Source organism: Cyanistes caeruleus, chromosome 6 (genome assembly GCF_971803275.1).
Source record: "Cyanistes caeruleus chromosome 6, bCyaCae1.hap1.1, whole genome shotgun sequence".
Classification (NCBI taxonomy): domain Eukaryota; kingdom Metazoa; phylum Chordata; class Aves; order Passeriformes; family Paridae; genus Cyanistes; species Cyanistes caeruleus.
Window position 1 is genome coordinate 37,899,157 of NC_141706.1, and position 24,829 is coordinate 37,923,985.

General features: G+C 38.6%; 2 protein-coding genes across 7 annotated transcripts in view; both read right to left on the bottom strand.

The window, feature by feature from the left end:
- SCG5 (secretogranin V) overlaps nt 1-6,782 on the bottom strand; it is a 28,604-nt gene extending 21,822 nt beyond the window's left edge. The window contains exons 1-3 of one of the 5 annotated variants that reach the window (XM_086894999.1): nt 6,620-6,782; nt 6,309-6,380; nt 5,247-5,479 (exon numbers count right to left, since the gene is read on the bottom strand). In XM_086894999.1, the coding sequence (XP_086751125.1) occupies nt 5,247-5,478 (232 nt within the window). In that variant the 5' untranslated portion in view covers nt 5,479; nt 6,309-6,380; nt 6,620-6,782. The other 4 variants (XM_086895000.1, XM_086895001.1, XM_023928344.2 and 1 more) reach the window with 4 other exon arrangements.
- A 1,562-nt stretch (nt 6,783-8,344) lies between these two features.
- ARHGAP11A (Rho GTPase activating protein 11A) lies at nt 8,345-20,786 on the bottom strand. Of its 2 annotated transcripts, XM_023928347.2 has the most exons (12): nt 20,419-20,786; nt 18,052-18,122; nt 17,636-17,732; nt 16,874-17,124; nt 16,247-16,407; nt 15,995-16,141; nt 14,927-15,001; nt 14,101-14,268; nt 12,735-12,870; nt 12,309-12,417; nt 11,382-11,529; nt 8,345-10,995 (listed from the first exon to the last, which is right to left on the bottom strand). In XM_023928347.2, the coding sequence occupies exons 1-12, from the start codon at nt 20,548-20,550 to the stop codon at nt 9,407-9,409; spliced, it is 3,084 nt and encodes a 1,027-aa protein (XP_023784115.2). In that variant the 5' UTR covers nt 20,551-20,786; the 3' UTR covers nt 8,345-9,406. The 2 variants fall into 2 exon arrangements, with proteins under 2 accessions (XP_023784115.2, XP_023784116.2); XM_023928348.2 differs by lacking the exon at nt 14,927-15,001.
- Between the last annotated feature and the right edge of the window lie 4,043 nt (nt 20,787-24,829).

The window sequence follows — 24,829 nt, forward strand, 5'->3', positions numbered from 1 at the left end:
GCTGCAGCCATCACACTGCTCTGTTTGCTGACCCCCAGATATTGTACATTATTGCCTGTAGTCAGCCAAGGAAGTCCAAATCTATTGGGGTATAAGCACAGCACGCCTAAGCCCGAAAGGGAATGAGTGCAAAGGTCATTTTTGCACTGGTCACACTGAGGGAATTCATCAGCAAAAGTTTCTGCAACTTTCTAACACAAACATTTTACTGTTCTTGTAGGAAACAAGTATCTGCTTGCAGGTATGAAACAGGACAGACAGCAAAGTAATACAGTTATTTACTAATAAGAAAACCCTGACTTTTCCTATTAGTAAAATGCAAACAAAATAGACACTATTACCATGCATAAGAATCTACATAATTTTATGGACAGTAGGTGTGATGTAGAGTGTTACAGAGTCACTGTGCTGACAAGTCATTAATTACTAGTTGTTAGTAGACATATTTGCATAATGTTCCAGACTTTCTTGAATTTTATCATCTCAATCTGAGAAACAGTAACTACAATTTTTCTAAAGCAATAAACATACTTATTTCCTTTCAAAATAATCAAATAAACCCCAGCCTGTTCCCAGTAGCTACGAGGAGTCTCTGCAGGAGAATAAAAAGCCTCCCTAAGAGACACTGTATTTTTAAAATTTCCTTATACCTACAAACAATCACAATTTTAGAGACATCATTTAAAGCTGTCACTGAGGTTGACAGCATTATTCCTCTTCTGCAGACTGAAGACTTCAGACTCTGAGCTGTCATGCCAATACCTTTAGCAGCAATCCTTTTGTTTGAAGTGGTTTTAAGAAATAAAAATCAAACTGAATCAAACACAAACAAACAAACCACACAAGAGGCTTCCTGTTGTACTGAATTTATGGTAGGCAATATTTGCAGAAGGAAAATGGGACTTCACATTTCCAATTATGAGGTGCTATAAACTGTTCAAGACGAGCTACTGGTGCCCCCGTGCGTTTTAGTGAGATTTTTACTGTTGTCCTATGCAGGGTATAAAAGGCCTGAAATTTACATTATATGCTTATTCTCTTCCACTCCTCAGAAAAAGGAAAACAACTGAAAACCAAACAATAACAAACAAACAAAAAAACCCCACCCTTAAATATTGGCACAAAATTGTAAGCATGCAAGGAAAGAAAAAGAAATGTTGTCTGTTACTTCATAAATGCACTGCCAGACAGAAAAAATAACGTTATGTTTTTTGAAATGTTGAATGCATTTCTTTATTTTACTCTTTTTTTTCCTCTTTTAACATAGATGCAGACCCCCTCATATTTGCAGAAAGCTTGATTATATCCCAGTAAGGCTTGCATAGTATTTTAGTGATAAGCTGTGCAGTAAGCACAGAAACACAGCTACTCATTAAAAATTCCTAATTTGCTTTTCTATGTTTTCCAGTCTTTTTATAGATGCTGCTAAGGGACTCCAATATAGCTTTCTGATAAGATGAATTAAGGAGGAGAGTGAATATTATTAGAGAAATTAGACTAGATAATACAAGTTTATTACTTTTTGGAATTAGGGGATGTACAGAAAGAGAAATCTATTAAGTGGCCAACAAAACAACACCTGCTCCCAAGACACCCCTTTCAGCCACTAAAATGCTTTCACTTGACACTCATCAGGCAGGCTCTGTTTGGCTCCTGCCATGCTGCTATGCCATGCACCCTGTGCTGGCTGCAGTACACCAGCACAGGGAATCAGCCAGAAAATTCCCACTTCTGGGATATATTTGTCCTATTTATATTTAACTAGAAGAGCCCTAGCAAAGGAAGAGAGCTCACACTGCCTCTGCACCTCCCTGAACTTCACAGGAATTTCCTGGTACATTAAACTTTCTATCAGGCATTTTCTAGACACTACTCCTATTTTAGCAGCCTGACCTGAAGTAACAGTAAATTGACAAACACAAAGGAGAAGATTAAAAAATAATAAAAAAAAAAAGTCATGTGTTTAAAGATTTCAGCACAAGAAAAGGCAGAAATTTCTTTCAATTAACGAGCTGGGGTTTTTTTTACCCATCAACAAGAAAACTATCTGGTCACTTCAAAAAGAGAGCATATGCTACTAAATGTATTTTCTGAAAAGTGTTCTTTTTTAGTTTTCTTCGGTATTAAATATGTTTTTGACTGAACTTTCTACAGCCAAGTCAGCACTAAACTTCTTTTGGAGGGGGGAAGGGATAGGGTGGGTGTGAAGATAAGGAGGGAATGATCATGTACAGTTTCTTACAACACATCCACCCTCTGTTTTTTAGCATTTTAAAGTCAAAATACAATGATTATCACCAGAAAAAAAACTGAGATAGAAAATAAGCATGATCAGGAAATCTTCTTGTGAACTAACAGCAATAATATTTCTGTTGTGTATTCATGGAAATAATAATAACATGGGAAATGTTATTATAACAATAATTCAAATTAAAAAACATTTCATTATAACCAGGTTGCTAGAGTAAACCTGTTTATATTACAGCAGCCTAAATTTGCTCCCAAATTCCTGACAGTATGCTGCTTGCAAGTCTACACATACAGTGGGTGAATTCTTGGCCTTCTCAAAGTGAGTGGGACCTCTGGAACTGTGGCTCAGCTGAAGCTGATGGCAGTGACAGCTGTCAACAGTGCTGCAGGTCTGTGCTGCTGGGGCTATTTCTGACAAAAACCTTTTAAGTAAAACCATCTTCTGCAGGAACTTACTAAATGTATTCAGGTCTAATTGATAGGGGGTTGTTTTTATGCTGAGATGCAATATCTAGTCAAAATGAGAAACAAATGCACTCCAGAGAAGTCAGGGCCTTAACGATGAGAATGCAGGCATGGAATGAACCCAGTTTTAAAATTTTTACATTGGTCACTGGAACCTGCAGTCTGAAAAGTGGTTGGAAGTCAACGCTTCTGGCAGCTCAGAATTTCTGATAAATAATAAGCATTTTATACCAAACTTAACTGTCCAACTTTTACTTTCAGTAAATCCCAATGAAGACAGAAGAGTAGTTCAGAAGAGTAGTTGGTGAATTACCACTTTGCCATGATGGTATTTATGATGAAAACCCTGTTTTGCTAACATATATTCTAATAACTTAGAACCCCCTTTCTTTCCTTCCCCCTTAGATTTCCTTTCTATTATCATGTAGAATTTTTAAAGCACTTGCATATGAAATTATTAGCCAGTGAAAACAGTGTGACTATATTATGGAAAGTCCATAGGTGAATTCTTCAGAATGTGAAACCTTGTACTGATATTATCTAAAAACATATGGACTTATTTTTTCCAGAATGAAATGCAAGTTTTGATGGATTAGCTATCCTATAATTCATGGTCTATATTTAAAAATAGACTCACGGTGGAAATTCACTGAATTATATGTACTTGTTTAAAACAGCAGTATGAGAAAATATTTTGTTCAATGATGTAAGACCACATTAACCTTGAAACTGGAAACAACACTTTCTTAGGTTGAAGTTTCTAATCAGATGCTTTTAGACATACATACCTAGAGACAAACACACATCACCCAAGAAACCAAAGGAAGAGTAAGTAGTTACTATCTGAAAAACTCACCACAGAATACTCAATAAAAAGCAACATTTCATTCAAAATCATTCTGTTTTGCTTGCCTATTTCTGAATGACAACATTCACCCCACAAGACCATATTACTTTTGCAGAAATTTCTCAATAGACTGTTAAATATCCATTGTGGGCTTGAAAAAAAACCCCAAAAATCCAGAAAGAGAGTCATCCTCATCTAAGCAAGACGGAGAGTTAAATATGATAGATCAACTGGATTTCAGTTTTACTCTGTTACATACATAGATGGATTTTTTTTAATTTGAAAAAAAAAATAAAAGGATAAACAAAAAAATGTTTGTCCAACCTGCTGCTTGTGGAAGACTGTAGGGATGACTGGAAAACTAGCAATTACTTCAACCTCACAAACACTAGAAAACTTTTGATCCTTATATGAAGAGATGCACAGACCGGTTTTGCTAACACCGTAATTAGAAACTAATATCAAACAGCCAAGATTAAATATTTTACATAGATTTATATTTGCTTATATTTTCTAAGGTTTCCCTTTTTTTAAAAAAAAAATGTCTAGGAAAAGAGAGTAAAATCACTCACTTCTACCATCTATCCCAATTTCTCTATGCATGAACATTCTTAAAGGAGAAAAGGGTACACACCAAATAATGCTCTTTAAACTAGTATCTGTTATTTAAGTTTGCAGAAAAATGTGTGTCCATCAAAGTTTCTTTGGAAAATATATAAACTTAGGTCTGCATTTATCTGGAAAAAATGCCTATTCAGCTTTAGTCCTCTCCTTGGTCTCAATTAAAGCAATTGTATCTGTTTGGGTAGGACAGTCTGCAAATCAGAATGTTGATAAAACAGAAAACATAGACTTATGAACTGGGAGGCCTTACTGCACTGTGTCAGACTGACTTAATTCTGAGAGGGAGGTTGAGGGATTCTGCCCTGTTTTGATGTTCACACATAAACAGTAATATTTGGAGTTTCATACCTTCAACCTTTAGCTGTCATGACAAAATAAAAGCTGGTTTGTTCAGTTAAAATAGCAACACTCTGAAACATTATCCAAATATCCTAACATTTGAGCCAGATATTTAAAATTATTTACATAACTATAGAAGACTGACTCCAAGGAAAAGTTACACAGTGTGAGATCAGAGGTACTGGCCAAAAAAACAATGAAGTTGAGCCCAGAGCATTCACCCCTGCAACATGGTTTTGAAGTGCTACTTGTGGACACAGGGAGAGAAGCACCCCCAGTGTAAGGTTTATCCCTTTATTTCACATGGCACCACAACCAATTGACCTCTTCTGGTTTGCAAATGTTTCTAAATATCCATAGAATTTGGGCTCTACAGATAACATTTGTTTCATGTGAAATACATGTGCAATATATTTATACATAGTATTCAGGAAAAATTTAGCAAACCCATTGTTTTGAGGCACTAGAGATTAGACAATGCCAAGACAACATAACTTTTTCTGCAAAGCCTGTACCTTAAAAAAGCCCAATACTTCTGACAAAGCCATTACATTAAGGAAGGTGGAAGGTGGATGGTGATTTTAAAACAAAAATCAAACAACAACATGGTGAAGCAGTCTATGACTTTATGCTCAAGATATTCTTTCTGCATTTAAAAACAAAACACTGTTACCAAAGTATACTAATAAGTTAATCATAACTCAAAATAGAAATTAGCTACCTTCAATGCTCTGTGGACCAACAAGATTCGTAGCCTGATGTGCTGGATATTCCACCCGGGGTCTGGCAATGCCCAATTGCTCCATAACCCCATGGAGGAGCCTCTGAATATCTGCTTCAGTAACCCTGTCAGGTGTCCTCGGGCTGTGGCTAAAAGCTGAAGCCAATCCAAATGCCAGCAGAAATATCATGTTGCAAAGCAAGGTAGTTATCATAGTGGCAGCCACTCTCATCCTGTCAAAATGAAAGGAATTTGATTATAAATTACACTGGGGGGAAAGAAGTCCTACACACATGGTGGAAACAACATCTGATCCTACCATTGGACTTCATACAGTTTACTACCACAGCTTCTAGGGGCAGCTGGAAGTCTAGCCAGCTGCAGACTGGGTGGGGGGAGCCAGGGAGGGAATAGGGTGAATACGTTCTTCTCTTCTTAAAGAAATATTAAGCAGCAAACTGCAGAAATCAATTTGCTGATCTGCATTTTTCTGTAACATTAATTAACAGTCGCCGCAAACAAAATTAATCCACTTTTTCATTTGATGAGAATACGTCATCCACTACACCATCCACCCCCTCCATGTTTATTATGCTATTTATAAAGCTCTGGTCTAAAAGCCAAGAACTCTTCATCCAGGACCCGTGTTTTCCAGGCTCTATTATTTCGTTGCCTAAAAAATCAACAATAAGAGCCTGCCGAACAACCTGGATGTGTTTTGTTTGCACCGTAAGACAAAAGGCTTCCAACTCACTGTGCACCGTGTTTCCCACCTGAAGCAACCCGATTTTGTTTCTTCCCTTGAATCCGTTTCATTAAATGGCTGCACGGTGTGGTTTAATTGGGGGAAAAAAACCCCAAAGCCGCCAACAACAAAAAAAAAACACAAGTAAGTACCACTTACTGTCCTCTGTTAGGCTGAATTTTAAGCAGAATGCTTGTCTTCTTAAAGCTCCTCTCCCCCTCATATCAGACACTAATTGAAATGCATCACTTCCAGTCTCCCGGATAAACAAAACCCCCTCGAGTTCCCCTTGTCTTCCTTAACACAAGCGCAGCTACCTGATTTCTTCTCGCCAGATGTCCAAAGATGCTCCAATGCTCCAGCCTCCGGCTCAAGGCACCTGAAAACGCCTTTGAGGCAAAAATGGCTGAAACCCTCGAAGCTGGGGATGTTCCCCGCTCGGCCTGTGCGCGGCTCCGCCAGCGCACCGCGCTCCTCCCGCAGCCCTCCCGCTCCATCGGCCTCTGCAGCCCCCGCCCGAGGGCAAACATCTGCTTTCCACAGAGCCTTCCTGCCGCCAGCGGGCCGCCATCCCCTCCCTTCCCCTCGGCAGCAGCCCGGAGCCGCCGGGCCCGAGCGCCCCGCTCACCTCCGCTCCAGCGCGGCTCTGCGGGGCGGCGGCTCCGCGGCCGCGCATCCTCCGTGCGCAGCCGGGCCGGGGGCTGCCCGCACGGACAGGGAGCTCCTGCGGGCTTTGGCCCGCGCACACACAGCTCGGGGGATGTAAAAACCTCCCTTCTTAACTTAACAGTCTGAAAATAAAACGGAAGGGTTTTGATGCCTTAACGGTGACAGAAATAATTACATACTCCTGGGAGAGTATCCATCTCGCTGCTGTGATTTCTGTCTCTACAATACTACGATCCATGGTTTAGTGTTACCTAACTGCAGGTTTACAGGGCAGCAACACGGCAACCATCTCCAAGGCCTTGAAGGTAAATGGCTTCAATTAAGCAAATCTAGACACATCATGCAGTGTGAATGTTACCAAAAAGATAACTACAAAAGTCCTGTTAATGGAGTTGCTCACCTAACACATGTGGCAAAACAGTAGCTTCTAAAGGTTATTTTATGTGTCACACCTTCACTGCTACTGATGGGAATGCATCACATCGCAGTTTGGTACAGCTGTCCACAAAAAAAATTAAGATTATGCCCCATAAACCACAACAGTCCCATGAACTGCACTTGTACATGTGGATTATTCTCTTTGTACTGGTCTCTGGTACATTATGGAAGTTGTAACTTGCAGGATTAAGCAGAAGGGACTTCCACTTGGTATCTAGTGTTTCTTTCAGCAAAACATAATCAACTTTACATAAAGGGATGTTTGTCCAAACTGTTCTGCAAAACTTCTAAAACCAGAACTTCCTTAAACCATTTTTTTTCTGATACAGGTTTCTTTGTCAGGGCCCTACCAAATTCCCCCTAAGAATCTAAATTTAGATAGTTCAAGACTAGCTTGAATGGATGATCAAAAGTAGCTTACTGCTCCACACACTGTTAATATATACCAAATATTTTGCATGCTAATGCAGCTTTGACAATCTCAAGTCTTAATCTTCTAAACAAGAATCAGTGTGACACCTCACTATTACAGGAGTCAGACCTCATTTTTCTTCCTGACCCTGCCTTTATTTCCTCCTGTCCTGTTTCCAGGTCCTACCTCCTTACATCAGCGATCACAGCTGGGAGATGTTTTGCTGATCCTTACCTGAGATGATCCAAAACATGGTGCTCTGGTGCCTGCTCAGCCTTACTGAGGGATCTGCCAGCACCAGTTTAAGGCAGGGAGTAGGAACACGTTGCCAAGAGAAGCAGCTTCCTCTTTGGCTGGTGGTGAACTGCAATATTCACTCCTTAACTTCATGAAGCTGAAGCTTCCCATTCTTAACCCTAGCACCAAGCAATCTGGTTAAGATCCCCTCATGGCTGGCTCACAGGTATTAGGTATTACAGAAATGTAGCAAGAGTGAGGCAGGAGGTTTCCACAGATCAAGTAGCTGAACCAATTCAGCTTGCAAATTGGTGGATAGACGGGGAAGGAGATAGGGAACAGAAAATAACTATTCTTTATTCTTGATTAACATACCCTTTTAAGAGATTCAGAAGACTACTGGTGATAAACTATACTGCATCATGCCTTTTGCTAGTTGTGAGAATTACAAACATGTAGCTAAGATGAAGAAAAAGGACAGCCAGAACAGATTTACTTCTGGCTTCAGTATTTTCAGACTTACTAATTTTGGTGTCTACAGTCTGCATATAACAGCATAATCTAACTTTCCAAGTCATTATAAGAACAAAGCTCAGAAAAGGGATAAAACAATGGTTTTATTAAAACCAAAAGTACCCAGTGCTTCAGCTCTAACATTTTGCCAATAAGCAATTCACACACATAAAAAGCTAATGAACGGTTTCAAGTGTTTACTCTTAAATAATTTTACAACTGATGACAGACAAACAGTTTTCATTCCAAAAGACGTAAACATTTGCTTGTGCAAATCAACCTTTAACATCCTATGGCTTCTCACATTCGTCTCTTGCAACACTTTCAGCATCTATACCCAGCTTCCGCACCACAGTTGACATAATTCTACAGCTCTAAAAATAAGTTAAAACTCCCCTCTCATATTAAGATAAAATATTTTCTTACTCATAACTGAAAATACTTGGTACCTACTGTAGTACACAACACTGGATGAAGTTTTAAGACTTTTCAGTTCTTGAATAAACTGCACATTTTGTTCTAATAATTCTCCAGTGTGTGCACACATGGATTATGTTTTGACATTTACCTACTCAACTAGTAAAATATGCTCCCAATTTACTCCAACAAAAATAAAAAACATCGTCTCAAAAGAAACAGAGCTCATATGAGGTCCAACTTAGTAGTATCAAGGGGTGCTACAGTACACTTAAAACTAAAAAGTAAATTAATTTAACTGCTAAATGCTCAGCATCAAAACACTTCCCTTCACATGTTTGTTATATTTGTTTTAAATATTTGAGAAATTGTTTCTGAACTTAATCTAAATACTGCAAGAACAGTTTTGGGAGATGCAGCACGTTTAGAAGCCGAGATGATCAAAACTTGAGATCTAACACAAACATTTGTGTTAGATTATTTACAGATTAACAGATTGTTTTATAAGTCAAGTTCATTTACTTGAACTGACTAGCATTTACAGAAGTTTCAGTAAATGAAGAAAACCTCAGCATGAAACAAACTGCTATTTGTACATCTTCACAACTCATTCATTTAAAACAAATGAAAAATTACAACTATAAAGAGCTAGAAAAATATCATACAAATTTAAATTTTTCCAAAAGTTAACCAAGTTACAAAGAACCCATTTAGCCATTACATTTGTTCTTATAAATCTACAGGCTTTGCAGTTGGTAGCAGTTTTACTTCAGATATTGGATTCTTTGGAGAGCCTCTGTAACGAACTCTTTCTTTTCCTGAAGCACTTCTTGTGATTATAGATTTTTCTTGGGCAGCACCTGGAATATTTATATTTGCATTAACTTTCAAACTGGATTTAACCATTTCATGATTGGTTAGATCTTCTAGAACAGACTTTGATGGACGAACAGTTGTTTTTTGTTCATGGATTCCAACAGCTCTGACAGAAACATCAGGCCTGTCTGACGGATTTAATGGTCTGCAACATGATTTGGATGTTAAGTCTAGCTGCTTATGAGCTACAGAAACTTGGTCACGGGTGCTTTCACTCCTGCGTGGCAAAAGCATGGAATTCTTTGAGGGTTTTTCTGTGCAGGGGAATAGGGCAGAATCATAGCTCAAAGATTTAACAAGTGGTGAACCAACACCACTCGATTTAACCGTCTGAGAGCTTACAGATTGTCTGTTAGCCTCCAAAAGGGAATTCATTCTCCTTACAGACTGTCTAACTGGAGTACGCTGAAACTTCAGAGGTGGTTTAGTTATGCTTGTGGAATTTGAATCATTTAATGAAAGCTGGTTGAACCACTGTATGTGGTCAGAAACCTTCCCATGGTCAGAAACAGTTGATGTTTTAACTAAAACTTTATCTGAATTTTCAGCTTTCAAGTACTGGTTGCCATTTTCATTTTGTGATTTAGGCAACTGCGAAGTAGGCAGTTGTCCTGCCAAAGAAGGTTTAGCAGTACTCTCTTCCAAGTTACAGCACTTCACCGTAGAGTTTTCAGCGGTTTGTGAGTGTATTAATTCTACTGCCTCTCTTCTTCCAGAGAAATCTGGTTTGTCTAAGTTATCTTTTGCTGAACTGTTCTCAACAGTACACTTATCTTCCTTGGCTAGTACTTGAGGCATAGGAAGTTCTTTTACTTTTTTTATATCTGGTTTTGGGACCTGAAGTTCAATCTCAATAGAAGTTTTGAAGTTTCTCTTCTCCAAAATGTCAGTTTCTTCTTTTTTTGATTGCTGTTCATCAGCAGCAGAAGATTGATCAAATTGGTGCAACAGCCCTCTGGATTTTACATTTACTAGATTTTCACAAACTTCTTCCACTAACACTTCTTTTGCTGAACTGAGCCCTGAGGAACATGGAGTTTCATTTAATATTTCACTTGCTACAACTGAGAGGGATGACTTTTTATCACCTATCAAATTGTGAAGAATATTACCAGATGCAGAGAAGGCTTGCTTAACTTTCAGTAATGTTTCTGTAGTTGAATTATTTTCATCTTCACAAAGCACAAGTTCCACATTGTTGTCCTGTTTGCTTACAGTTGCACATTTGAATTCATTTGGAATAACTGGTGGCTTTTCAAATATCAAAACAGATTCTGAAGAGCTGACTCCCATTTCAGAGTGTCCAGTCAGAATTTGCTCATTCTTGTTGATCACCTGAGACTCCATAACAGCAGGAGTATTCCATGACATCCGATGAACGTCTTTATTGTGACATTTTGGAGTTAGCAAGTTTTCTTCTGACTTGCTTACATTCCTTGAACCTTAAAATAAATACCACAGTGTTTAAGAATAATTTGTGAATTTAATAACTATAGATAAAAAATCTTACTAAAAGTAATTATCAAAGCAACACTGAATTTTAAGATGCCATTATGCCCTTAAATTTCAGAAATGTAAGGTTAAAATACAAGTGAAATCATGCATCTCCTCTCGTTTAACTAAGAGAGCTACTAAAATACACTAGAAACACAATAAGCTTGCTCTAAAAACCTATTCTTTTTCCCAAGAAGCTATTAACATACAAGTGGCTTTTGACCTAGCTACAAGTTAATCCAATTGCTTTTATACTTTTATGCATAAAGTTGCTTTTGTAAAGTAAAAGAAAAAAAAAAGTTTTCCCATCTAATATATTTGGTTAGGCAATTACCTTTCTTAGGGAATTTTTCATTGACATATGGGCTGAAGAGTACATCCCTTTTTGCACATTCAGTTCTGCTTTCCAAACCTTGCTGACTTGCAAGACGCCTTCCAATATTTTCTGATCTATTGCCAGCTGCACATCCTGATACAATATTCTTGAACAAAGAAAAAACATTGATTGTTTTTATATAAACTTGTAATTTGGAATCTCATTTGCAGAGGAAGCTTCAGGAAAACTCTATACAAATCAGCCACAGCAGCTTTTTCTTGGGCATACTTCCTCTTGCCTTGACTCTCTGCAGACCTAGGTGGGAAACAGCCTCCCTGCAGTCAGGCAGACTTAATCACACTGTGAACAAAGTGACTGTGCCCAGGCTTTACCAGGTCAGGAACTGCGAGACCCACTGATCGCAAGCATGGTGATCCCAACAAGCAGGCAAACTCCCATCCAGCCACATGCTTGCTTTTCCCATTCCCCAACAGGATGAGGGAGAGAATTGGAAAGAAGAAAAGGAAAAGGGACACATGCACACCACAGACAGAAAAACCCAAATCCACCCATGATGCAAAGGTCATCACTTAGAACAATCAGGTCAATTCTCAGCAAGCCTCTGAGCAGTGGCTACTTCCCATAAATTATCCCCATCCCAGTTTTACTGGTGAGCCTAACATTACATGGAATGGAATTACTCCCTGGTCAATTCAGGTCAGCTGCTCCCTCCCTCAGAGTCTTGCCCCATGCCAGCCTAACACAGTACAAGCTGATCAGTTACTGCTATGCAAATAAACCTCAAACTTCTCGTACTTGACAGCAAGCAGGTTCAATTAACACTGGGATCCCTCCACTGCAAAATACATCCTTCCTACTTCTGAAAAGCAGTGTCCCAAACTTTGGATTAAAATATGCAGTCTAGCAAGAGGACTGGGTACTTACCATGTCTCTGTTGCTTTTCCCCAAACCAAATTTCAAGCGTAAAGACCTACGAACCATTTCTTTCCGGCTTATCTTTGGAGAAAAACAACCTGTCTTCCCTGATTCAGCCCTGGAAGGACACAACGGAAAAAAGGACAAACTCTTTAGGACAGCAATGAAAACATCCTGACATTTATTTAGAGTTATTTCCTCCAGTTTTACTTATTTTATTGCCTTATTGCCCTCCATTTTTAATAGGCAAAGAAAGCTACTATACCAGATCTTATTTTGTTTGAGCTCAATTCTGCAGCATCTGAAGATCTGGTGGTTTTAAAGACCACTGTAAAAATCTACCAAGCCAAATAATTTTAGAGACAGATTGAGTCATTATTCAAGGGGTCTAGACACATCTTTCCAATTTATCTTTAGGTTTTGAGAGTTAATTACCTGTATAGTTTTTTGCCTGCCAGTCTTTTACTTCTTCTATTCCCTGTACTGGACACATGATTTTCACCCACGGTTGAAGGAGATAGTGAGGTTTGTGATGACTCAAGACACACACAAGGACTTGCTTCAAAATGAACTACAGAGACAAAATTACATTTATATGAACTTAAAATAGTCACATTTTTTTCAGATAAAGACTTGCGAGTTAATACAAAGAACAGATTTTTAAAACAGCAGAATTTTTTTTGCTGATTTTGTAGAGTGCTGGCATGAAATTACTTTGACTTCCACTTTAAAATGAAACAAAGCTGTTGCTTGTAGCATCCATAGAAGTGTCTGGAATGCAATTAATTACATGCTACAGGTATCACGACCTCAAATAAGTTTCCACACTATTATCATCAGATCAGTTTCTCAAATTTAAGAGCTCAAGAAGAAAAATTAGAGTCTCATTTTTATTTGCAGTGTGCTTTTTTTACATACCTAGCCAGAACATCTAAAGCAACAATGCAGAAAAGAGTTACTTTTTTTAAAACTGGACATTTTATGAAACACATGCATCACTGCTGTCTTTATAAAATATCATTGCTTTGGTTTGCTTATCCATAGAAGCAAGAATTTCATGGAGAACATGAAATGATTTAAGAAAAGCATTAAGTTTTAGAACACTCATTTGATGGGGGAAAAATAAAAAAAAAATCAAGCAAAACAGCCAATCTAGAAATATCTGTCCACTCTAACTTCTGTTGGCAGCACATTAAAGAACTAAAAAATAAAACAGGATTTTCATAGGAGCCTGATGGTTGGAAGCACTCTAGTGAAGTGGTACTAAAACATTGTCAAACAAAAGTAAAATTTGCTCTAGAGTTTTGAGATGTAGCATCTAGAGGAAAAGCAAGAGCATCAAGAGGTGACAGGAAACAAGAAAGAAGCTTTATAAAAGCAACAATTACATTTCACACAGAGCTAAGATCAGCTATCTAAGCATTTAGGAGACAGAAGGCTACAACTTTCAAAAGGTTGAAAGCATAGGCAGTCTTCATGGATTTGCGTGCCAAGAAAGAAACAGGAACATAACTTGAGTGATACATATGGAGTAAAAAAGGTAAAATGATGTCAGGACTGCAAGCATGAGAGATTAAAGGAAAAAAAAAAACAAGAAAGATTGAGTGAAAGCCAAATTCTATGTAACATGAGTCACCAATGAACATAAACATACACTATTTACCAAGATGGGGAAGTAGTGTGAGGAACACTTCAGCAACAAGTATCAATGACTCACTAACAAGAACAAACAGCTCCACTCTCAAATTTAAAGCCACCAACAACCACTTCAAGCAGCAAGGAAAAAGTGATGGCACTGTACCTGATGCTGGTGTTGAGCTGCTGTTAAAAATGCTACTTGGTAAAAACTCAAAGGCAAAACTGTGCTTAAAAGATCGTCTCTTCTTGCTGGACAAGCCCTGAGAGCAATCAGCTGGAAGTTTCCGCTTGGTACTCGGAGTAAGAACCACTGGTGTCACTGATGAAAGGACTGCAATTAAGAAAATCAAATTTGCAGTAATAGATTAAAAACTGGATAGTTTAGTAAAGTAAATGTTTGGTTTGGATTTTTATTTTAACTCTGAAAAAAACTTGCTGCAAAAGCTTATCCAAAGTGCATGCATTTTGAACAGGCAAAGCAATCAGTATAGCTTAGGGTTTGGTTTATTATTTTGCTGGGTTTTTTGCAAGTTTAGAGTACCAGAAAGGAAAATCCAAACCCACACATAAATAAAACAATATAGGTATTAGGAGAAAGTAAATGTACAATCATCTTCTGTAAGTTTTAGAGATGGTAAGTTTGAAAGAATTTTAGTCCTCGCAGATTCATTCCAAAGATGATAAAATGCTGCACTACTGCACTGAAGCCTTAGTGGTTCATTAGCTAAAAAGCACAAGTTTGGTTGGGCAATCCCACAGAGCTAAACAACACAGCCCACTATTGCAGTGATTGTAGCTGCTCCAAGGATTACAGTAAATGCAGTATCCTCAATAAATATGTATCTATATTTAATTTTAAACAATTTAAATTTAATCACTTACCTTCAACCAAGTTCTAATTCTTTAGTTAAAAAAAATTGTTGAATATAGTTAACAAATCCAGAAGATACTGCATGGGCTTTACTCAATACAAATATCCCAATACCTACCGCTTCTGTCTTGTTGAGGTGTAGTGGAGGGTGTTCTGTTAGATTTAAATTTATTCAATGCTCCACTAACAATATCTGAAATGCAAGACACACCGAGCAATCAAAGTTAAATGTGAAGCTTGTCTTGCTCTGTTTTTAATTCAAGTTTAACTTGCATTTTTTTTTCACGGAGAAAGAAAGCAAACCAGTTTAAATGGTTTTATGTACAGAATATCATAACCCAGATCTTCCCACCAAAATAGTTTTTATGGCTTTCACAGCAGCTGCAAAATCTGTTTTCCTTAAAATAAAAATTGTTTTAAAAAAAACCCCAAAAACCCCAACAAACAGAGCAGATAAGTACAATACACAAAAAAATCATGCCATGGCAAAACATACAATCATACAGCCTTAATTTCAACTACTGTCAGGTTTAATACTCTAAGTACATGAGCTAAATAAACACCTATGTTTTCATGGCAATACATAAAAGATCCCTTTGCAGGGAATATGAATGAAGTCAAGCATACATGTTCCATAGTATTTCCTTTAAGAGAGTGCAGAACTGAGAATGTACCATTTGATTGTCCATATCTGGCATAAAAAACCCAACTCAACCCTGTTGAAAACTGAAAAAACCTCACCCAAAATCTCAGATCCATGATACCAGAGCACACAGTACCCAATAATTTACACTTCAAAACACAAAATAGCTACTCTAATTCAAAACACACTTGCCATCCCTGCTTTCTCATAGTATATATTAAAGCACCATTTCAAAATTAGCAACAAAAACAAACAAACCCTTTAGCCTTCTGCAACAGGATCTGAAGCTGACTCAACAAAAAGCCACAATATTAATTTGGCTACACAAATTCAAAATAGCTTCTTTAGTAGACAACAGACTAGAAAACTCTGAGTAAATGCACAATAATGTGATTACTGAAATCTTATATCAATTCTGCAAATCACACCAAACCAGTTTTGAAGACATCTGCTCTGCCTCTGGAAGCAGCAAGTGCTTAGGATCAGACTACCTGAAGTCTCAATTCTGTTTTTGGTTTTGAAAGTTTCACAAAACATACCTACCCCCAACACTTCGGTGCCTCCTCCTCTTACATTCACTGGGAGATTCATTTTCACTGTCTTCGTGGCCCCACAGTGAGGGAGTAGATTGAAAGATATCAACACCAAACATTGAAGGAATTTTTTCCAAGATAAATTCTGGTACTTGTCCTGGAATAATCAAGAAGTATTTTTTTTAAATTATTCTTAAAAGTTGAAAAGAAAAGCTGTACATGGGTTGGTGAATGGAGACATGTTCATAAGCATTTATCTTACCGATTTCTGCCGCATGGTCAATAAGTGTTTCCACAACAGCAGCTTGCAAGCGAAGTTTTTTTTCTGTACTAGTGGATATCTTTTCATTTTCATTCGAGTGCAAGAGGTTGGGAGCAAAAATCACTGCCAGATTACTGCTATCCATTCTGTTTTCATTGGATCTAAACAAGAGAAGGCTTTTTAAATTCAAATTATCAGAATATAAGCAGTCAAGAAAGAAAAGACTAAGAAAGACAAATGCAGTTAAAAAAAATGGACTCGTTCCCCAGAGTGCTTACATAATAAGATTGATGTACAGATGTATGGATTTAGACCAGATAATTGAGCAACTATGTTACTGAAATCAAGAAGTTATAGATCTCCCTCAGTTTTAGGGTACAAAAGGTATCAAATTATGGCAATTCTGCTGAACAAAGCTTGAACAAAGTCAAGGCTCTGGTTAATTAAGTTTTTATAAAAAAACCCTTGGATTTATGAAATAGAAGACTATGACTGAAACAAGTGAATATCTGCAGATATGAAAGTTCAAAATGGCAAACCACTCACAGAAAGGTTACAGCACTTGCCTGGACAGAGAAGTGGTTAAGGGAATTCAAAGCTGTTCACAAGCACATCCTTTACACTGACCTTAAGGACACAGTTCTCAGAAAGTTGAAAAAGTATCTCAAGGCTGCAATTGTTCTGTCAGCCATCAAACATGACAGCAACACAGTGGCAGTTTTCGTCTCATTTCCAAGCTGCTGAGCTTTGAATAGGCCTTCCTGCAGGTGAGGTGGAAGGATGGGTTCTGGCAGCTCTCTAAAGAACTGTTTGAGAAGCCCTGCAACATCACATGGCAGTGCAGCTGAGAGGCAGTTTTCACCTTGATCCAGTTTACTCTGAAATTTTTCATAAGAAGCACAATTTAAAGTCTTCAACATATCGTCAGATTTCTAAATTTTGGCAGTAATGCTCTAGCCCATGTCACAACAGTCATATTTTCCACATTGTTAGTTTCAGCCTTGTCCTGTTTTACCCAGCTACATTATCTACAATGAGACACAAGGTTGGCAGGCCATGTGTTTTAATTTAGAGGTTCCCCATCTCCTTTCCACCAGGAGAATATTGCTAAACAAGTATCCTGATAGCATCCTGTGTGCACAACTGGTAATGAATTTGTTCAGTCCCAAACTATTCTCATCATCCAGAAGGCAAAATATTTAAAAGAAAACAAAAAAAGGTGGAAGCCTATCAGCTTCTGCACTAGATCTATTATTTCTAAAGCAGGCATCTATGAATCTACTTCTAGTATTAAAACTCAAATATGATCGTGTAGAGTCCAAAAATTAAAACATGCTCAAGTGAAAAGCAGCTTATTAAGAAAAAAGCAGGAGCGGCTTTAGAGAATACCTTTAAAGCTTTTAAGCGAACAAGAGATCCAGACTTTCTGAAGAGTCCTTCAGTATGAACATGTTCTTCCAAATATTCACATGAATCAACAAGAAAGCTGAGAAAAGAACAGTAACATAGTTCTGATGCTCAGAATAAGGCTTGGGTTTTTTCCACAAAAACTATTTCACCATTTTTTTTGTAAAACCTAATCTATAGAATAATTTTCCCCAATGACAAGAGTATAAAGAAATACAACTGAGTAAGAGCTCTGAATTCTCTAACTTCTGCATCCCTCCTTTTCTACCTGGAACTATACTTGTATCTCCCAGAAGCTCTAGCAGGTGTGGAACAAATATCACATTCCTTCTGCTGACAAGGGTTCAACACCATAAAGAAAGCAAAGCACAAAATCTAAAAATATATTGTTACTTTACCTTGGAATATAACCATATTCTGGCACAAGTGATTGTGGCAATGCATGAAAAGATATTCCAAAGATTTTACCCTGAAATACAAAATTCAAATCATGTCATTCAAAAGTTGATAAAATTAACTACATGTTACAAAGAAGCACACATTCCACAAGTAGACATAGGGTAGTTAAGACAAAAAAAAAAGTCTTTCAGATAAGACAGATAAGAGGTATTGTCTGGAATCACGCTGTCATCACCAGAGATCTAAAACTCAGCTGATTCTAGTTACAGGTAACACCCTAGATGATTGTGAAAGAGTAGAAAGCTTTTCGGCAGTAAGTTTTACATTTCTTATTTTACAAGAAGTTAGTTTTCTTATAGGACTCACGAATCAGTAAGGATATTAACCAGATTGTTTTGGAATCTCACCTTAGTTTTTCAAATTGATTATATCCTATTTTTCTTAAAAATCAGCACAAGATATTTGAAACAATTTTTTTTTAATAAATTTTTCTTCATCTCAGATACTCAAGATTGCTGTTTTGGGAAGTATTAAAGTCAATAGAATAATCTAGACAGCTGTTTTCAACTTCATATTTAGCATTTGTTCTTAAACTGATCTGAGCAAGACATTAGAATATGTTACAGATTAGAAAATAAGTAAATCTCATCAGTCATTACTACTGATGATCATCTACGGCATCAACAACTTCTACTTTATTTTTTATATTCATGTTTACAGAACATGCAAGCCAGTCCCTCTCCCAAGCAGAAGAGGACTAGAATCGTGCCCAACTCGTGCTTAGAGCTGAATGCAAACTCTTAGTCATTCGTAGCTGGAATTCAATGTGCTGTCCACGTTAGGAAAACTGTTAATCAGTAACTACTCTATGAGACCAAATCTAATCTGTCCTACAGAAAACAAATACAACAGAGTCGGGAAAGAGAAGAAACACATCTGTCATTGTGTTCCAGGTTGCTACTAAAACTACAAACAGAAAATTAACTCTTAAGAAAGAGAAAAACTTTTTTTCTGTGTACATGGTCACATAGTAGAAAATTCCAGTGGTTTGGAATTGAACATTTAAAATTACTAGCTGATATGCTCACTTCACTAGGTTTTGAAGTATCAGAAATCGTGATTTAATTTTTTAATTAAAATAATAAAGCTAATAAAATTATGTCTGTTCCCTCATAGCAGAAATAAGACATCCCTTGGCAAAACAAATGTCACTCGGTAGCTTTATCTACCCTGCTCAGTAGCTAAGAACACATTTTCTTCCTTGCATACAACGTAAGCACTACAGACAGAAACGGAGACATCTTTTATCAAGACATACATATATTGTTCACAGTTCTTATAAACTTCCTTTCAAATGGAAAAGTCTAGAACCAGATGTTTGATATTGACAAAGGGAAGAAAACAAATTCTAACTTTACTCTTGCTTTCTCCCTTTCCAAACAACCCAACTCAAGCACATCTTCTCAAGTTCCTTAGTTTATACTGACCAAAGATTAGTGCAGCATTGTGTGATGTCTTCTCAGCCTAACAGAAAGCTCAGTCTGGGGATGTTCAGCTCTGTGCCACACCAGTTGCACAGAAATCTTATTTATGACTTGACTGTGGTCCACACTTTATAAATTCAAGAGTCTACCAGAAGATCAATGCTCTGATCAGGTATCATCAAATTCAAAATAGGTATTTAAGGTAATGGGACAGATTTCATTCCTGGACCACTGGCAAATCAAGGCAATAACTGTCTGTGCCGAAACACTTGTACTTAGGTTAAGTCATGCTTTATACTAAGAAACCATGCAAATAAAGCCCTTCAAAAAAAATCAGAAATCTAAAAAATCAAGTAAAAGACACAGTTTTTAGAAACAACACTGTAGCTATATTCCAAAAAATAAAACAATTTCTAAAATTTTAATTCCGTGGTGAATGACATCAATCACAGTGCAGCATAAAAGGCTCTAGCACAGATCAGAGGCGAACGTGCGTGTTTCAGTGGCCAGCAAGCCCACGAACAAAGAGGAACACATCTCCTTCGCCATCTGGCCTGCCCGGCAACATTCGAGTCCCAAACTGCCGGGGGCGGGGGCACCCAGCGCCACCGAGCCATTACCTTCCTGAATCATTCCTTCCAATCACATAGATGTGCAACGGCCCCGGAGTGCCTGCACGCTGAAGGGAAGGGGGAAAAGCCCTTTTCCCCATTACAGGAGGTGATGCCCTGTTAGGGGCTGGTAGGAGCCGCTGCATTACGGGAACGGCACTGCTGCCGGAACCAGGATCCCGACGACAGAACCAGCCCCTGGACCCGCGTGAGCTTTAGCTCTGCCCGGCCCATGAAGCGGAGCCCTCTGAGCCCCCCCCGCCCCACTCACCTCCGTCGCCGCTGCTGCTCCCGGTGCCTTGGCAGCCGTCAGGCAGCTCCCGCTTTTCACCTTGATCCCGTACGAAGCCCGGAGCTCCTCTAGCACCGCCAGCCGTATCAACCTCCGCCTCTGCTCCGCCATCACCCCCCACCCTCTCTCCCCAGGCCCAGCCCGGCCCCGCCGCCCCTCAGACCCTGCCGGAAGCCATAGCGGCCCCGCTCACCGCGCGGCTCAAACCCAGCGCGCGGCCCCGCCCGCGCCTCTGATTGGGCCGTTCGCCGTTCGAAATCAGGCCCCGGCCGCCCAACGGCCACGCGGGGCTGCCCCGCCGCGCCTGCTCCGTGCGCCGCCTCGGGGCCTTCCCAGCCGAGGCCCCCGCGGGCGATCGCGAGAGGTGCCAAAGGACCAGGAGGGGTGCGACCGTGGGAGCGGCCTCATCCCTCAGTCCGTGGATCTTCCTCCGTCCTTCAGTCCGCACGTTTCCTTCCATCCTCACGTCTCCTTCATCCTTCAGTCCTCATATCTCCCTCATCCCTCCATCCCATATCTCCTCATCCCAAACACGTGCCCGCCCCTCGCTCCCACAAGTGTTGGGCCAGCGGTGCCGAGTTTGGGGATGGCTCAGTTGGGTGGTCAGTTGGAAACAAGTGTCTCTTTCTCCGAAATTAAGTTTCAAACAGCTGTCCACCGCTGTTCTGTGGGAAAACTGGACTCTTCCACCGTACCTGATGGCCAGAGAATGTCGGGTATCAGCATAGAAAAAAGGTCGAGGTTTTCCCATTGCGGTTGCTTTCCCCTGCCTTACCTGGGCACTGGGCAGGTGGTGATCCATTATTTCCATCATGTTCTGCTCACAAAGCCACACTCCGCAATTTAAGTGGCATTTGAACCATTAGCACTTTTGGCTTGAGCTTTCTAAATTTGTGTTCCATACAGTGAACTCAGACACCTCCTGCAGTGGGCTTTGCACTCTGTCATTATAGGAAGAACAGCTTCCTTTTCTCCGTGGTGGTTTTTGTTTGTTTGTTTGTTTGTGGTTTTTTGGGTTTGTTTGTTTGTTGGGGTTTTTTTTCCTATTCCGAAAAGCCTTCTAGCTTTTTCTTTAAAACTATTCTGTTACAGTTCTAAAGGAACTATAATAACTATATATAACTAGTTCTAAAGGAAGTCTTCACTGAGAGAAAGACTAAGATTCCTACAAAGCTTAGACACAGAGTGATAACAAGCTTATCCCAGTGCCCCGAACTCTTAGGGACACAAAAGCTGGAGAACAAAAAGAGAATTCCTAGAATTTTTCCGAATGTCAGCAAAATGTAAATGGAAAAAAACCCTCTAACAAATTATATAGAAGAAAGATTTAGCAGGAGTAATAAAAAACAGATTAGATACAAATTTTCTGAAATAAACCCCCATGATTTGATAATGGATGTCAAAACCATGTCATTGTACAAAAGTAATATTCCTCTAAGTGTGGTTTTAGTGTAAGCTTACTGTAAGAATTATCATCTGTTCTAGCACTGAAATGGCATGAAAATACAAAATTTCAATCCTAAAATATCACTAATTTTCTCTAAATATGAGAAAAATAAAAATAAAGGAATCAAGTAAATAGCTACCATAAAATTTAATTTAAGCAACCTCTATTCCGACTTAGTTTTTTGTAGTAATGACGAATTTCACAAGAGGGAGCTGTGACTGGATAAATATATCAGAACTTTTTATATTGAGTATCTTCTGTTCAGTATTCAGTTAAGAAGAAACACGTTATGATAGTATGTACTTTTTTTCCCCTAAAGAAACGTGGTATGGGTAATTTTTTTACCTTTTGCAGGAGATATTTAAAGTGACAGTATTATCCAAATTTTGTCCGCACCATTTGTCAAATATTTTAATATTCTTTAGTGACTATTTTAGCATGTTTCAGTTTTATTTGCAGGTAGAGACAGGTGCAGAAATAATTACTTTGCAAATAAGAACTATAGTTTTGCAACCAGTTGTAGCATCTCAACTCAAATCTATTACACCCATTTGAAATTGAGTTAGGAAAAATAAACAGCTATTTGGCATTGTCGTGGGGTAACTTTATGATGCTTGTATCCCTGGTTTTCAGTTCTGCTTATGCTGGATATTCAGTTGTGTGCTTTTAAAACTAGATCTGAGAGCAAAGGTGGGGAGAAGGAGAAGAGGTGGAATGTCCAAAGCAGCTGTATTCAGAAACAAAGAGCTTCAGCTCTTTCTCATACACTGTGCTGTGTGCAGCACAGACAGTGAGAGAGAAACAGGGAGGTTTCCTCTGGTTTTTCGCTGGTTTTCCTCATTAGTTACAGCAAGGAAAGTTTTCCTAAGACTGCATCTTCTTTCCTGAAACTGTTCAAACCTGGACTGAAACCCTAGAAAAACACCGGGAGCTCATGCAGCATTTTCCAGCACAGGAGGGACTGATAAGAAACTGAGCGAGCTGAGCTACACCCCATGACAAGGGCTTTCTGAATTTGCTATCTTTGAACAACGAGTCAATTCTGTTGTCCATTTAATTAATATTATTCATGTTTCATGTTTGTGAGTACTTTGCTTGTTGAATGATCAGTTTTTTCCACTTTTCCCCAAGGAAATCTTTCTAGAACCAGTTGGGGAAGGGGCCACTTGAATTTGCTTTCTAGAGGAGACCACTTCAGCAGTTTCCTCCCAAATATTTGCCCTAAACCAGGACAGGTATCTTCCCCTCGGCCTCCCCCTGCCCCATATTGTCTTACAATTGACATGCCAAGCTCCTGGAATTTTAAATAGTTCTAATTTTATGCAGCTATGGGTGAGATCACGTCCTGAGTGGGCCAGGCTTACACTCCTTTTTGCTTGCTATACAAAAGTGTTTGCGTCCACACACAGACACTTTTTCCATTATTTATATATAGGTATATGTTTACATTTTGGAAGAAAAAAACAAAACATGAGCACCTACATTTAACATGGTATTTTGTGAATTTTGGAAGCTACTACAGTAATGACAGCTTATAAAGAGAAGTCAAATGCATACTAATAATCTCATTTCAGTAACCACTCAGAACAGTTAGTGGTCAAATCAACCAGAAAATCAGACAGAGGAAGCAAAACCAAGCTACTCCAAGGAACAGGGTAACACGAGGAGTATGAAAAACAGATTCCAAAGTACTTACTCCAAAGTACCCTTTTACAACACCCCTTTACCCCTTACAACTTTGGTTCTAGAGTTTAATGGTTAATAAAACTTCCTTGGGAGGAAATAAAAGCTTCAGACTGGTATAATTCTGCATGTAGAAAGGAAATTAAAATTATTCTTATATTACTCCACATTTATAGAATACTTGAGATCAGAAGTGCTTCAAAAACTATATATAGGGCTAAGCTCACCTACTGAAATCCTGTCAGTTGCAAGTACAAAGGCATTGACTTGGGCAGACACCAAAGCAAAAGTTAGATGGGACATTAAACATGTCTTGTGTCACAAACTTGTCACAAGTTTTCCAGAAGGATATGATGCCTTATTTATTTATTTTGATGGCAACATGTAAATTTTCACAGATTGCCAAAGAGTTTAAATAAATAACTTACACTCTCTAGTGTGACCCTGTTGCATATCACGATCGAGCAATTTATTTACTAAGCATAACAACTGATTGTTAGACATTTTTTCTAATGGGAGAAGTATGTGTGTTTGATTCTTTCAAATCACAAAAAAGTGAACATTGCATTCCTTGGAAAAGTCTGTAACTGTTACAAAATTGTATAAAAGATGGATTTAAACCTCTCCTCCAGCTGATAATAAAGCAAGAATCTGACACTCCATTTGATAGTCTATCCAATCCTATAGACTTACTTTGAGGAAACTTGTCAGATCATTACTGGAGCAAGGTTTAGAATAAGGAATTAATTTCTAGTCTTTCTAGTTTCTTTTCTGATTTCAGACAACCTTTGATATAAGGTAAAATAGAAAAACGCCTCTCCTTCTGGCATATCATTTGGCTAGGTTCATATTTTAGGTGCCTCAAGAACATAAAAATCAATGAACAGTAAGTTTAGATATTCTAGTCCTGGGTGGAAGGTGAGTGGGGGTTTAAAGTTGCTCTTTTGGACTTGTGTCTGCAGTGGGATCTCAGGTGGAACGCAGCTGCCCAGGTCTTCTATGAAGCACCCAATGCTTTAGCCAGATACACCATAGCATGTCTGAAGTAGGAGCTGAAGCCTTTAGAAGTTTCACTCCAGGCCCAAACTTCATGTTTTCTCTCTTCTGACTTTTGATCTCTCCCTTTTAATCAGTGTGGGAAGGAAAGATGGTAAAGCAAGCAGTGTATGGGAAATTAAAATGAGAACAAAAGTCTGTCCAAATTATGCAACAAGGATCATTATGCTATAAAATTGCTCTTCAAATGTGGCTGTCATTGAG